The sequence below is a fragment of the Accipiter gentilis genome, chromosome 29 (genome assembly GCF_929443795.1).
Source record: "Accipiter gentilis chromosome 29, bAccGen1.1, whole genome shotgun sequence".
NCBI classification, from domain to species: domain Eukaryota; kingdom Metazoa; phylum Chordata; class Aves; order Accipitriformes; family Accipitridae; genus Astur; species Astur gentilis.
Genome location: NC_064908.1, coordinates 2,782,658 through 2,797,913, shown reverse-complemented (window position 1 = coordinate 2,797,913; position 15,256 = coordinate 2,782,658). Strand labels below are relative to the sequence as shown.

The 15,256-nt window shown below is 41.7% G+C and overlaps 1 protein-coding gene across 3 annotated transcripts; it reads right to left on the bottom strand.

Annotated features, from left to right (window-relative positions):
* Nucleotides 1-776: 776 nt before the first annotated feature.
* Nucleotides 777-13,395, bottom strand: PM20D1 (peptidase M20 domain containing 1). 3 transcript variants are annotated; one of them, XM_049832247.1, is made up of 13 exons: nt 13,181-13,395; nt 11,674-11,760; nt 10,839-11,071; nt 9,309-9,395; nt 8,375-8,508; nt 7,809-7,928; nt 6,957-7,032; nt 6,662-6,723; nt 6,333-6,411; nt 5,195-5,266; nt 4,156-4,324; nt 3,344-3,443; nt 777-2,516 (listed from the first exon to the last, which is right to left on the bottom strand). In XM_049832247.1, the coding sequence occupies exons 1-13, from the start codon at nt 13,383-13,385 to the stop codon at nt 2,387-2,389; spliced, it is 1,554 nt and encodes a 517-aa protein (XP_049688204.1). In that variant the 5' UTR covers nt 13,386-13,395; the 3' UTR covers nt 777-2,386. The 3 variants fall into 3 exon arrangements, with proteins under 3 accessions (XP_049688204.1, XP_049688205.1, XP_049688206.1); XM_049832248.1 differs by lacking the exon at nt 13,181-13,395 and adding an exon at nt 11,200-11,553 and having other exon boundaries at nt 11,674-11,892; XM_049832249.1 differs by lacking the exons at nt 11,674-11,760; nt 13,181-13,395 and adding an exon at nt 11,200-11,663.
* Nucleotides 13,396-15,256: the final 1,861 nt, after the last annotated feature.

Genomic DNA, 15,256 nt, shown 5'->3' with positions numbered 1-15,256 from the left:
TCCAGGGCACATTACTGGCTCGTGTTCACGAAGGACCTCTCTGACCTTCTCTGCAAAGCTGCCTTTCAGCCAGCCAGTCCCCAGCATGGGGTTATTCCTCCCCAGGTGCAGGACTTTGCACTTCCCTTTGGTGAACTTCATGAGGGTCCTGTTTTCCCATTTCTCCAGCCCGTCACGGTCTCTCTGGGTGAGTCAACCATTCCTCCCAGTTTTGCATCATCTGCAAATTTGCTGAGGATGCACTGTCCTATCACCCAGGTCATTAATGAAGATGTTAAACAATATTGACCCCATACTGCCATAGTCAAAGCGAAGGCTTTAGACTCAGTCGTCTTTATAGAGATTTGTCAGAGAAAAAACAAACAAAACTTTCCTCCACCTCCCACTCCCGGGAATGTATTTTATTCTGTGCTGTATCCTGACACATCACTTTTGCTATGTCTGCAACAGGAGTTTGCAAGAGGAATGACACCTTCACAAAAGAGCCACAGACATGTGGCTAAACAAATTAATGACGTTAGGGCACACAGACAAAAAGCAACAAACCGTAAAAGATGCAAGCTATTTACTACCCAGCAGTGCACAAACAGAGTTAGCTAATTTTGTATAGAAAGGGGAGCACCAGGGAGGGTGCAAAGATTAAAGCAGGCAGGAAAATATGTGGATTTGTTTTGATGGAAACTTTATGACTTGCTCTAGTGTAGAATCAGGTGTGGAAGTGACTTCACTGCAATTATACAGTTACATAAAAAGACTAAATAATAATCAGAAAAGAATCTGCATGCCTTGTTTTATTAGATGAAAATGCTGATCTAGTTTCAATTATTTAGTAGATTGATACAGTTTTAGCCCATTGGCCATACTGATAAGATCAGACTGCAAATAAATAAAGAGAATGGTGAACGGAAAGAATAGGAATCACAGTTCCATCGCTGTTTTTCCGGATACGTTTCAGGGTATTTCCTGTACATTCCAGTACATTTTACAATATGAATTTAGAGCAGAACAACCACCCATTCCAGTGTATAATTCAAACTCTGAAAGAGACACACATCTCTGCAACAGTGCAATAGGAGGAGTTGGACTAGTACCTGCAGCACAGTCTGCATGTCAGTATAACAAAGCAGCTTTCACCCAGTTTTTACTTTGGCTAACATCTGGTTCTTGATTCTTTCTTTCTTTAATTAATAACAGTAAACCCAAGAAAAGAGACTATCAAGGCCAGAAGAATGCTTAACCCTTTAGTGCTAACAAAGATAGGCATGCTAGTGCAAGAAGTGCAAGATGAAATAGAATCAATATCCATGGCCTGTCTACACTAGGATTCCCAAAGAGCTGAGTCAACAGAAGTGCTGCAGTAAAGTGAAAACTGCTTGCATAGGCAGTGAAGGAACAAAGACTTTCTGCTCCCACTGAACTGGAAGAAACTGAATGGCTTTGCCATCTTTCATAACCAAGTTCTCAGAGAAGCAAAAGAGAAACATCCACTACAGAAACTGATTCAGTGAAAAGAGAATATATATGAGCAGACAACACTGATTTAATTTCTTATTTAAAGCTGCAATTCCTTATTCTGACACTCAGCTGCACAACATACCCTGGGCCATAACTAAGATTGAGAGAGGGGGAAAAAGAAAAAAAAATCACTGAGAAGTCAGGAGGAAAAGTTTTCAGCACCTTTGATATCAGGGCAACATCAGTTAAAGCAATATAGCTAGAACTTCTGGAGCTCAGTATTTAAAAAAAGTCAGAAATCAGTGCATTTATGGGAGAACTTAGTGGTATCAAGTTAACACTTACACTGGTTGAGAGCACCGTTGATGCCAGTTGAGAGCATCACCTGGGGGAGAAGCCCATACCAAGCAGCAGTGCAACAAACTCTTAGTGTAACTCTACCAATTACATGAAACCTATGCTCTGTCACAAGCCTTTCACGTGAGCTTTTGACAGAGACATCATTTGTGAAAAATCAATTAACTGTATAAAATGAGTTTGTCGAAAGCACACATAGGAAGATTCACCTCTTTTACTGATAGGTGAGTGACTGCTGATTATAGCTTAGATTTTTAAGTGCCTAACAATTTCAAAGGCTTAAAGAAAGTGCTGAAAGAATTAATACCATCAGATTAATGGCTGCATGTCAGACCAGAGAAGAACAGAAATCAGGGTCATTTGTTGTATTTTGCCCAGTTTCTTATCACTTTCCAGCAAACTGTAAATTTGCCTAAAGCAGCAACCAGCAGTTTTTCCATCTGTACATAAACAACAACATACAACCCCCAAATTCCAGATGCAGCTCAATATGCAACACACAACTGAGTCTTATGGCCCAGACCCCTTCTATCCCAGAGTCCACCTTAGTAGCTGCTTGTCTCTGGTGTGTTTCTCACAGCTCGTGGGAGTTTGCGTGAGGCTCCGGAAGCTTGTCAGTATCACAGTTCTTTATCAGCTGAAAGAGGAACTCGACCTGTTTCTCATAATTCTCAACTGAGATTCTCTCATTCAACCCATGGATCCTGGAAGAAAAAGAAGAATGTTTTTCATTCCAGTGTGCATTTGTGACCCACCTGCATATATCCAGCACCTTACTTGTCTGTTCACTTCATAAAGCAATGCACAACATAAAAATATAGCAATATACAACAAATACTATACTGTAACTGCAATGTCTGTTCCTTAGGCCAACCAAATTTAACGATTCTAAGGCTTAGAGCACAACAACTAAGTCCGTGGTGTATGTGGAAAAGAAAAAACAGTATTCCAGCTCTCCACCCATTTCTTGGCCATTTATGTCACTGCGCTGTACAGTTACAAGAACACTCTACTCCTGTATAATCTGCACCTCAATAAAACGACAAATCAAGTGCATGCTAAATAAACAGTCCCTTGCATGATGATGTTCTTTGTTATCACTTTGCTCCAGGAAACCTAACTGCCAGCTTTAAGGAGCAAATAAATTCAGAGGGACATGTGTCCAAACATATAGACAAACCTCTTAAACAAGGCCAACCACCAGAACAACATCTTTCACACTGCTGCGCTATATAAAGGATCCAGTTAGCTTCACAGCATTGGTCTACTACCGAATGGGACACCTAAATGAGGTCTTGTATGCATTTGAATTAAAGAAGGGTAAGGGCGAACACTCTCCCAGTGTAATTACCATCCCCTATTTGTGCAGCACCCAAATCTGCAGGAAATGGGTGGCCTAACAGAATGTGAGGCAACACCACCACCACGCCAAGGTATACAAGGTTGGGTTTCCTTCTTCTGCCTAACACATATCGATTTTCTCTTTGTCCCCACCCCAAAAAGCTGCCCACACGCAGCCAGAATACAGTACCTGGGAAGATCATCTGATTTCAAGAGCAGTGGGTTAAATCGATAAATGGCATTTGTGACGTTAGTGAAATGCCTGCTGTCTGTGTTTCCAATACATGTGCCTGGAAAACAAACCTCAGGTTTACTTTGCATGAAAGCAGCAATTTAACAACCCACACTTTTCCCAGGAGAAAGGAAAGGCATCTGATAACAGTTCTATATAACCTCTAGCTACAACAAAAGCAAAATCACTCAAACAGTTTATCGGTACATCCTGGAAGAACATTCTCTCTATGAACAGGAGGAGCTGAACATACAATTCAATCATTCTAAGAACAGCCATGATACTCAGCCTCCACAACAGTTTAACCTTAAAACTGCAGTCCAACAAACAGTACAGAACTAAGAAGGAGCTGCGAGAAAGGGAAGGGGCTGGGATCATAAGGAACAATACAGAAAAGCAGCAATGGCTTTGCCAGCTATGAAAACAATAAAAGAAGAGCTAAAGCAAGAAGACCTCCTACTCTCCCTCACAATTCCTTTCTTCACTGAAGAGATTCCTTTGTATGTGCAAAGAGTCAAATTCAAGGCTCATTGTTTCTGTCAGTTTCCTGTTTGCTTTTTTACTTCCACTACTAAAAAACAACATTAAAACTTTTAAAACATAAAAAGGGAATGGAATAAAAAGAGGAAAAAACAGCTGTTTCCAGCAGTTAACAGCTGGGGTGGAGAAGTACACAGAAAATGGAAACAAGTCAATATTGGGGGATGGGGGAGAGAAAAGCAGGGCGGAAGCTGGAGAGGAAACAATAATCATCATGTGCTTGCTGTTACCTGGGACTACACTGTCAACATCTGGGAAAGTATCCAGAATCGTTCTTTGAAAAATATGGACTCCAAATGTCTGGTCATCCCAAGGACTGATGGGGAGTGGGTCAAAGGCCTCTACTACATCAATCTTCACTCTGTCATCAGCAACTGTGTTTCTAACTATCTCTAGTACCTATGGGTAAAACACAGAGATTAAATAAGAAAAAAAAAACAAAAGAGAGCACATCCCTTCTAGATATCAGCAAATGTTCCACTTTCCAGAAAACATTTGTCCATGATCTGCCAACTGTGGCTGCAAACACAGATGGATAGTTAGGAGTGAAACGGTGTGGCAGTCTCTCTTCCTCTTACTCAGTGGATGGCTGATACTTAAGCTAATTCTTTTAACGCCAGTGCAATCAGATGCACATCACTGTCTCAAGGTATTCCTGAACTGCTTCAGTCCTGAAAGGCAGGTGGTTAACCTGCTCCTACTTGGCAGTTAGGTCATCCAAGTAAATAATCCAGAAAAAGCTTCCAGAGAGGTAAACTTTCAGCAAAGCCTTGGGAAGGGAACATATTATTTACTGACAATGTTTCACAGCTGTCCTTGGCTGGACAGGCATGTATGTCGTACCTACTGAAGCGTGCAAGATTCCCATATTCTCACAGGTCACAAACCTTAACGCTTCCATTCCATAATCACATATGATCCACGTGCCCTTTGGCACAAAAAGACTTCTGAAATCTGCTCGATGCAACTGCAAGGCACGCTTGCAAGTTTGGTCTTCCTCTTGCTCTGCTCCACATTCAAGAAGCCATAATAAACAATGCACTTTGCAATCTATCTCAAAGGAGAAGAAAAGACCTTAGATAAGCTGTGTTTCTGACAGTCTCCATAAAGGAGCAATTCCCAAATCTTCCCCTTCTACTGCTTGTATGAATACAGGGAGAGACGAAAAGAGTATTCTTACAGAACAGATCTGCTGCCACAAATGGCCCAGTGTCACTCTGCTCAGAAAGGGATGGAGAACAGCCTCCCATCTCGGGGTACAGTAAGTACCTCAGTGGCCTTCTCTGCAGAGTGGATCCGGAAGTTCACGGTTGCTTTTGCAGAAGATGGGATGACATTGATCTAGAAAAAATGAAGGACCAAAACTTAAAAGAAAGTTAAAAACAGATTAAAATGCCAACTGAAAACTCAGAAACTGCTCAAACGACTCCAGGCCTCAGACTAATCCTTCACCATTTCCACTAAGTGTGATATCTCTTTCTGTACTCTGTGTTAAAATACCATAAATCTCATCTATAATGCAGATAACTACACAAAGAAATATTCATCAATTCAACAAAAATGAAGTTAGCTGTTATGTAGAAGTTTTCTTCTTGAGATAAGCCCTCTCCCTTCAGAAACTTTATATCGACAAACTCTGAAAGCTTGTTGGTTTTAAGCAATATTTTTACCTCATTGTCGTATTACTTTTCCCCAAGTATGTAAGTCACTTAACAAACGATGTTGCTGAACACACGTAACTCTTCTTTTCTACAGAATGAGTATTTATAATTTTGTTAAACAAGAAACCAGGGTGTCACTTCTCTCCTGGCCACTCAGTGTCACTGTTCAGCCACTGCATCTTGTTTTCTTGTCCAGTGATGCTTTTCAGTAACAGATTTTTTTCAGGGACACACCAAACAGCTTGTTTATTTTCCAGGGGTACAATATTTTTTGAAAGCTACACCTCCTTATCAAGGCAAGATCCGGCTGTACCAGCCAGAACCTGTTATCTCTCAGTCCAAGGTGCACACTAATGTTACTTGAATGAAGGTAAACGCCAGACTTGTGCTCACAAATGCAAGACCCCATCTGGACTAGGCAAGTGTTTACAACTGTGACAGTTTCAAATACTGTCATTGATACTTTGTATGATTACACAGAAAACTCTCTTTCTTGTCCATCCTAAAATATAAACAATCTTAACACTGGTTTACAGAGATCTTTTTGTGACAGAGATCAGATACTTCTGAAAGTTTTCAACTGTAGCTAAACCCAAAATCTAAAGTAAAAATGAGACTGGTGGTGACACCACACAGGGTCTAACACCAGGGCCTGTACTCATCTCATAACTGGATATAAATAGTTGGAAAGGAAACATCCTAATTGTCTCATCGTACTACATGGAGAAAAATCAAAATGAAGCTACCTTGATTCCTGCATTAAACATTGTGACTGCTGTAGTAGTTCGAATCAAGGCATTGGTGGAAGGTTTCCAGGCAAGAACTCTTACAAAAAAGAAAAAAAAAATTTTCAAAAATAGTAATATTGATAAAGCATAAGCACCACAATTACATAGGCAATAAGCTGAATGATGGCCTATTCAATTAACAAAGTGGTTATTAATGGTAAAGCACTGACATTGTCTAAACTATGAAATGGTATAACTGATTTCCTGGGAAGACTAGAAATGGCCCGTGGTCTTCATCTTTTAAGGGCGAGAAGCTGGGAATGGTCATCAAGGATGTATTTTCTTACCTGCTGACAATGGGTGAAAACAGCCATAGATTGCTCATGATGAGATTGAGAGGAAACCTGAACTAAGTGGAAGAAACAAAACCACAAATCAGAAAGTTCCTATTTTTTAAGAAGACAGAGTAGTCACTTGGCTATGGTTGAAACAATTCCAGCAGAAACAGTTAACTGGGAGAAAGGCCAGCTCAAGTCTTCTCCTTTCCAGGAACTACGTAACTATGCTCTAAATTCATATACTGGGTTACTCTTCACTTACTAATATGAAAATCTGAGAATGAAATCATGGTTCTTTCCTCACCTCTGATGCAAGGTGCTCCACAGTCATGAGTTCTGGTCCATGGCCAAACAGATTGCGCAAGGGATTCTGCTCCAGTCTACGGCAAAGCAATCAACACTTGAAATTTAAAAAAAATCTCTGACTATTATTGCTCCAGAAGGTTGATAGGAATTTGATTTCTGAAATGTATCCATGTATTTGAGATGCAATCACACTTTCCTCTCCTGGTAAGTACATCTGTGAGCACACCTCCACGACAGATTTCTGAGCATTCTAGTCACATGCAAAGGCTTTCTTTCAAGAACAGCTGAAAAAATCCAAAAGCCTGACTCTTGTAAAGAATACATGGAAATCTAGAAAAATATCACACCAAATCCCATCACATCTGGACATATTAAGTTTTTCTAAAATATGTATTTATTAGCCAATTTGATACCTACACAGAGAGGTAATGAAGATTTACCCAGTCACATTCTGACTTTACACCATGTTTACTGGCTTGGATAATTACCAGCTAGAGGTAGCAGGTACGTGCAAGAATAAATTCCAGAGAAATTCTGCAACCCAGTCAAAGCAATCTCTATCACTACAAAGTAAATTATGGTAGACATAATGACGCAGCAATTGTCTTGGTTGTAAAGAATCAACTGACACTAGGAACAGTTGAAGTGAAAAGACACTTCAGATACTTGGCAATTGTCCCGTTGCTGGGGATTGCATTTCTGCCCTTCAAAGTGCGCTACAAATTTCAATTTCAAATATATAAAGGGGATTGCAAAATACTATAAATACAAATATTAAAAAAGAAAGTCACGTATCAGTGACTTAGGAGTCTGCTTGACTGTCTTTGATGTCAGACAGCGAAGCTCTCACCTGGACATCGCTGCTGCAAGAATGCCAATACTTGTCTCCTTAGGAGGAAAGGATGAATGTCCTGGCTCTTTTTCCACAGTGAAGTTCAGTGTTAATGAACCCTTTTCTGTGACAGCAATTCTGGTCAATGATAAATAAATAAGTAAAACATTAATGCAACTCCAAACACATGCACAGACTATAGGTAAAATGAACTACTTTGCCTATTTTTAGTATCATAAAAAACACCAGAGAAGCAGCAACAACAAATCCTTAACACAATCTTTAGATGTTTGGAGTACTGATGTCTTGGCTGCTTCTCCAGTGAGCAGACTCTACAGCATAAAATTAACATGCTTGCACTGGCTAAGTGGAACATTCTGCTTTTGTCAGCACAGCTGTGATGGACGGCAAGCAAATGCTGAAGGTCCTTTGCTTGCACTTTGTGCCACTGCTGTAGCTTTAGCAACACGAACACTGCCACATGCCTTGAAAACATATTTTACTGACATTAGCAAGGTCATTTCCCACAAATTAATTACTGAAAATGGATCACTTCCATCATGGTCAATTGCATTCTCTCTTACACAGCTACTGGCTTCTTCACGCCCGCAATGATGCCATCTAGTATTGCGCTTCCCTCATCTAGTAAGAAGGAGAGTTTCACTCCTCTAGCTTCCAACAGAGCTGCAATCTTCATTGCTCCCTTCCGACCAAACACCTGTGAGAATCCAGAGAAACTGATCAGATTAAGCTATGCCATTGGGAAGAATTCTGGAAAACATCTTGCTGTTGACAGTGATCAGTGCTACAGTGCGAAGAATGCAAGAAATCCCCTAGTGAACAGCTCTAGAGCAACCTGTCAATAAAAGATTCTTTATAGCAAAATTCATTGGAGATTGTTAACAGCCTATTAGCAGATGCATTTATATCCACACTGAGGAATGCTCTCATTCACAAGTCACCGAACGTTACTTTGAATCCTACTAGGTCTTGGACACAATGGTATCTCAGAGCTTTAAGCTCCACAGATTAGTCATTTTAAAGAGGTATTCATTTTAACTATTAACAATTCTTTGTCTTTATATTTTGAAAACTAATAAACAAAACCACCTCATCTGTCTTTGTACCTTTTACTAGTGAGCATACCCACAACAAAAGTGGAACATTTTTGTTAGCTCTTCCTGATCATTTGGAACAGCTGTGTAAACCTTAAGCCAGATTTTCATATACTATACTCCAAAATGCAACTCCTGCTGCACCTTCCATGCAGAAAAGAATTTGAACTAACATTCTACTGTGTTCTTTTCCCTTTGCTCATCACACCAAACCCTTTGTCAATGTAATTTAAACCCAAACAATCAATATATAATTATCACCACGTGCCTGACACAGTATCTACCCACATAACCAAGAAAAACAGGAAAGACTTTCTAGCTAAACAGTGTTTAAAAATTAAGCCTTGCTACATACATGAACAACTCAAGCAACTCATTATTTCGATGAAATGAAAGAAAATACCTCTTCATCATGTCCAATACCAACATAGAAAGATCTGCGTGGTCTGTAATGTCTTTTCAGCAAAAATTCTAGAGCTTGCAGAATACCCTGCAGAAAAAAACTCAGAATGTATTGTAATACTTTTGTGTGTTAGTAAGAAGAATAAATGTAAAAGAATGCAATGTAACGTGAAAGAAATGTGATGCATCCACAGCCTTTAAGGAGACTTTGTCCTGTTCACAGTTAAGCTTTTATTTCTACAGCTCCTACTGATGATATTCGTATTCTCTGGAAAACACGCTACAGTTTTTTTGATCAATAATGCTTAAGACTTAGTGTGCTACACAGTGTCAGTGTACATACACAAAATACAGTATAGGCTTGTTCTTGCTACTGATGAAGTCAGTGACAAACTGCACAGGAAGCACAACAGTTACAATTATCCAAGGAATTCACTGTTTCTTTAAACTGCCTATCCTACACACAGTTTGGCTCTGACTTGAGCTACCAAATCCATTTATTTTAATGAGCAGTATATTTTGTACAAAAATGCTAAGATGACAGAAACAGAAGAATGAGAAACTTAATCTGAAGAATGAGAAATGAAATCTACCATTTGCTATATTATTCCATCTCACCTGTTTTTTCAATTTAAGCTAGTTAATTTGTTACATTAGGAGAAATTGTATCGCTTCTACCTTGTCAGCACCCATTTTTGCAGCATTCACTGAAATTGCTGATTTTTATTGTCCATTTGTGGAGTTACTTGTGCAGTTCACAGTAGAAGGAAGCACCAAAACAAAGTTCTAAGTTGCAAGGCTTTGAGATTGATGATTAAACAACCTGAATAAACTTTATAGGAGTATGGCCTATGCCACAATAAGCAGTCACAGCACCTGTGACACTGGTTTGCTAAACAGCTGTTTAAATTTAAATACAGGGCTGTCATGGTAGTAGTCTTTGCAAGTCACAAAGGACTATTTTCCTTATTAATTTTTCCACCAACCTTTTCCCAAATAAGAAATCCTTCACAGATCAATCTTTTTTGTACTTTATTCCTCCCAAATGTACTTAGTACAACAGCTCTTTGTTCTGCCACAGACTAGATAAAAGATACAAGGCTATTTGACTGTAATATTAAATAAACATTGTTTATTTTGAAACTCAAGTCTTTTCAAAGGGCCAAGTTTGGCTTTGAATGCCCATGTGACACCTGGGAAAAAGTAAAAGGTCTATCCCTGATTTCAAACACAGCATTTGGAATCAAATTTAAATATGTCATTTAACCAAATAAATTTGCATCTGTGAATATGTTTTTCTGTATCTCCTAAGAGCTTTAACTCTGCTTTCTTCAGTGACAAAAGAACACTCCGCTTCTTCTCTAGGAAAAATCGGGAGAAAACTGCAGGGCTTAGGGCATTTATCACTAACATCCTGCATTTAAAGAGGGGCAAGAGAGACAATATAGTAAATTTCAAGAGAATAGATTCCTCCAATCTGCCTTTTTCAAGCTTTGTATCTCTCTGAAATGATATTACCAAGATGACGTACTATGGCAGAGTTTTTGTTATCCAGCGTTCCTCGTCCATAGATGAAACCTTCATGCTCTGCAGCTGAGAAAGGAGGGAAATCCCAGCCCTCTGGGGGAGCAGGCACAACATCCATGTGTGCAAGCAGCATATAGGGCATCATTTCAGGGTTAGAACCCTGAACAGTAAAGAGATGGCTGTATTTCCCAACAATTTCATGTTGAATGAACTTTGAAGAAAATACAGCCGGGAAGACTGTTAAGAAAAAAATTAAAAACAAGTGAAAAAAGAAAAATTAACAATAACGTCCAATTTTATCATTATACACTCCATAGAATAGTCACCTATTTAGACTCAATGGGAGCACTGTAAATAAGACTGACCGCAACAAATTTCCTTCAGGAAGCAGATGTGCAGCTTCATTCTCATACTTCTACCAATCCACCTCACTTTGTATTTAAGACTTTCCTAAGCAAAACCAGGAACTGTTGTTCACCAGTGCTGCAGCTGTTTTGCAGGTAGCAATGACAAGACTGCCAAAAAAGCAGGCTGAAGCAGGGGTAGTCTTCCTCTTTTTTTTTTCTTTTTCAATGGCAAAGTCATTTAACCAGCTTGAGGACCAAAAACCACCACTGCAAAAAGACATTGGAACCTTGTCTGTTCTAGCTTTGGCCATTGCTACACCAAAGTACACTGTTGCAGAGGTGACTTATGTATGCCATTTTGCCAGTCCTTTCCTGAGGAAAAAAACAAAATAAAAATCTGTTCCATTACACTCAAGAACCATATATTCTCTTCAATTTGTTTACAAAAATAAACTTGAGCAGCAGAGATTGCTAAGAATGAAAGTTCAGTACCTTTCTGAATGTAATTCCCAAATTCTGCCATGGCAGTTGTATTAAAGTCCTCTGGAGATACGGAAACAGTTGGGATTTTAATAGCACCTTCAATGAAATACAAAACAGAAATCATTCGACACTACAATCAGTCAAACAATACTTGAATTGCATTTCAAAAGGGAAAGTATTTATGTTCCTGAATATTTTCCAGGCTTTAAAGATTATTTCACAGATAGCAAGAGCTGCCACTATCCAAAAAGACTGATGTATTCCAGCTGAGCTGCGCGCATGCAGCACACCAGTATTTCCTCCCAGTTTCAGCCAAGGTATTCCTCTAGATACTTCAACTCCATTTTTAAGCCTAAAGTGTTGAATGATATTGTTAGAAATGCTACTGTCCAGAAGGAGCTGCATTTTGCTCAGGTGACCTGATTCCTCATAGTCATAAACTTCTGGCAGCTAAGCAGGCAGCTTAGTTGGCAGTTCAAGGTTCTTTTTTCAATAGTAAGTCAAGGTTGTGATGGCAAGATTGTTTATAACACCTTCTTTCATACTGCTCCAACCTATTAAGACATATAAACAGACAGGTCTTTTGTTGGTCCTTCTAGTCTGCTCTGTCATTTAAACAGGGTCAGACAAGGCTGCCCTCCAACATCCAGCGACTGTCATGCAAAACACTGGTATAACTTAGTCCCAATCACAGCTGCCTTTCCTAAAACTATCTGTCAAGTGAGGTTACAAATTCTTTTCAAGGTCGTGTTATTCAAGAAGAAACACAAAAATAAATATCTTTTGTATCCCTGCATTTTCCCATTAAAAAAGTATGTAAACACAATTTTCTAGGCAATAAATCTTACACGCCAGCAACATATGAGATTTATAAGAACCCAACTCCTACTTGAACAGTCCAGGACTATTGCTTCATGACAGATTGCGGTTTCCTGCAAACTGCCAACCTCATGAGATCCAAATAGCCTCAAAGGCTTCTGCAGAAGACTATGTCAGAGAGCACAAACACACCCTTGTTACAGACAGGCTGCCTGCAGTGAAGCAGTGTGCAAGGTTTCAGCCAGCAAGAAAGAAAAAACAACCTGACAATGATTTATCCAGTGGACAAAGAGACGCCTAGCAAACGCAGTCACGGGGTGCCTGGTGCATTCTGCGGGTGTGAGAGGGAAACACTGAAGAAAATCAACACAGGAAGAAAGCTGGCTTTAGGAGAACAAACAACCGGTTTCCTCCATGGGGAAAGCACCTGAGGAAGTGTCCCTCTTCAGTGTTGTCCCCGTTCCCACCCGTGCCCCACGGCCGGCTCCCTGACGCCGACCTCTCTCCCTGTGGAGAGGGCCGCCACAAGCCCCAGGGCGAGCTCGGGACGGCTCAGCCGCGACGCCGGGGAAACAGGGGGCCGACAACAACCCCTGACCCGGGGCTGGAAGAGGGGCACACAGGCTGCAGGCCCCCGAGGAGGCCCGGTGGGCCGGCAGAACGGGGCCAGCCAGGGCGGCCCGCCGGGCCCCCTCACCTCGCAGCGCCTCCTTGAGCTCCAGCCTCTCGCCGGCACTGAAGGAGACGGTGCCGCCGCGCCTCGCCCACAGCCGCGGGATCGCCGGGGAGCGCAGGAGGTAAGCGCGGAGCAGCACGGCGGCCACCAGCGCCAGCAACACCGCGCACAGCCCCAGGCCCGCGGCCCACGCCGCCACCCGCCGCCGCCCGCTCCCGCCCGCCATCCCCGGCGGACTTGGGGCCGCCGCTGCCGCCCGCCCCGCTGAGGAACGGACGGGCGTAGCCGAACGCCAATCGTCACGCACCTGCCCGAGAGGGTGGCCAATGGGCGGGTTGAGCCCGCCCCCCACCGCGAGTGCTCACGGGAGTTGTAGTTCTGCGCCGAGGCACGTTCGAAATGGCGGCGGGCGGGAAGGTGGGCGGGCGCTTCGGTTCTCTCCTCTTCGTGAAATCGCATGTTCCTTATCTCGAGGGGACGTTTAGGAGCTGTGGCGAACTGTGTCTGGTACCCACAGCAGCAAGCGATAATGGGAATGTCCCCTCACCCTGGCTTGGGCCTGGAGCCCGCTGGAAGGCCGAGAGCGCTGGGACTCAGGATGCTGCTCCCAAAATGCGGGGTCCCTTGGAGGTAAAAGGGACACCTGTGGGGAATAACCACCTCCAGGTTCAGTGAGAGCCCCGAGATGGGGAGGAGGATGCTGGTGAGGACCAGGCCGAGGGACGGGCCTCAGTCGGGCACGGTGGTGTGCACTCAGGTGTGCCAGCCCCGCTCCTGACAGGGTTTAAGTCGGCCTGGCTTTCAAAATGCATTGCTTCTTGCCTGGTTTCACCAGGGAGCATGATGGAAAAACTGTTCTTCCCTTCTTTACAGCTGTCTTGTACTGAATTTGAAGATTTATCCCATCTTCCCATGGCATAAACTGTCCTGAGATGCTTGATACTGGATGGGAGCTGCCATGGAAAGCCTGCTCTCGAATCAGTAGAAGCAGCAGATGATTGTTCACACATTCTTTATTATCAAAAAAGAACAAAACCAATATTAAATTAAATAAATTACAAACATTTCTGAGCTGGTTATACATCATGCATTTATCAAGTAAGGCTTCAGAGCCAATACACATCAACATCACTGTTACTTTAAGAGCAATAAAGGGGCACTGGAAATTAAAACTTTTCTACCCCAGCCTGAATTCGAGCTTCCCTAATTCTCTTGCCTGGGCACTTGGAAATTAAGACTTCGAGCTGGGTTCCAGCAGTGCCATTTGCCCACTGATGTTACATTTATTGCCAGAATTGGCCCATGGCTGCAGAAATGAGGTATTCTTCTTCCTGGGTCATCAGAATCGGAGAGCATATAGTCACTGCTGCTACTTTCAAGCCGTCTCTCTTGACATCCCATCCATTATGCTTGTAGGAACTTCAAGAAATACAGTCTATTTTTATACAAGGTCTGTTGCTCTGAGGCTTCCTGCATTTGGCCTGTTGGCCCCTGAGACTGTGAAATCAGCCTCCTATAATTAACCCTGAATGAAGAACTGGAAATTGGAATTTTCCTCATGCAACATGATGCCACCTCAGAGATACAGAAATACTGATTAGCTACTGTAGGATAGTTTCTTGTTCCATTGCACCAATTTCTTTGTTGTTTTTTTCAAACGAGCAAGTAAAAGAAGCACTCAGGCAGTAACAAAAGACCATGAGTAATCACCCTCAAAGATAATTTAAGAGAATTAATCTCTTGATTTTACCTTATAGAACAAGCTATACATGTTTCTGGAAAAATCACTGCTAAGATTAAAATAAGTAATAACCATTAGTTAGTGGGGTTTTCCTTTTGGAAACTAACCTCCTTTGGTTTTATTACTCTCTCCTGCACCACATAATCAGAAACTGAGGTAGAGAAATGGTGACTTAGTTAATGAGGTGTTACATAAAACCAAACTGGCGGGGTCCTGATGTTGTTTCCTTTAATGGTTGTCTAGCTGTGATGGTTCATGAAGCTCTATTTTCCTTAAAAATGAGACATCTGGGAGCTGTAGGAAAGCCCCACTTTCTCTCCCCAGAAAGCCTCCTAGCAATCTGCTAGTGAATCAGC

Bases quoted from the DNA above. Each gene is read 5' to 3' on its own strand.
- PM20D1 (XM_049832247.1), bottom strand. From the start codon at position 13,385: ATGGCGGGCGGGAGCGGGCGGCGGCGGGTGGCGGCGTGGGCCGCGGGC. The intron at 6,724-6,956 runs GTGAGGAAAGAA...TCTTCCACTTAG, and splicing joins TGGAGCACCTTGCATCAGAG to TTCAGGTTTCCTCTCAATCT. The intron at 4,325-5,194 runs GTACTTACTGTA...TTTTACCCATAG, and splicing joins CTGCAGAGAAGGCCACTGAG to GTACTAGAGATAGTTAGAAA.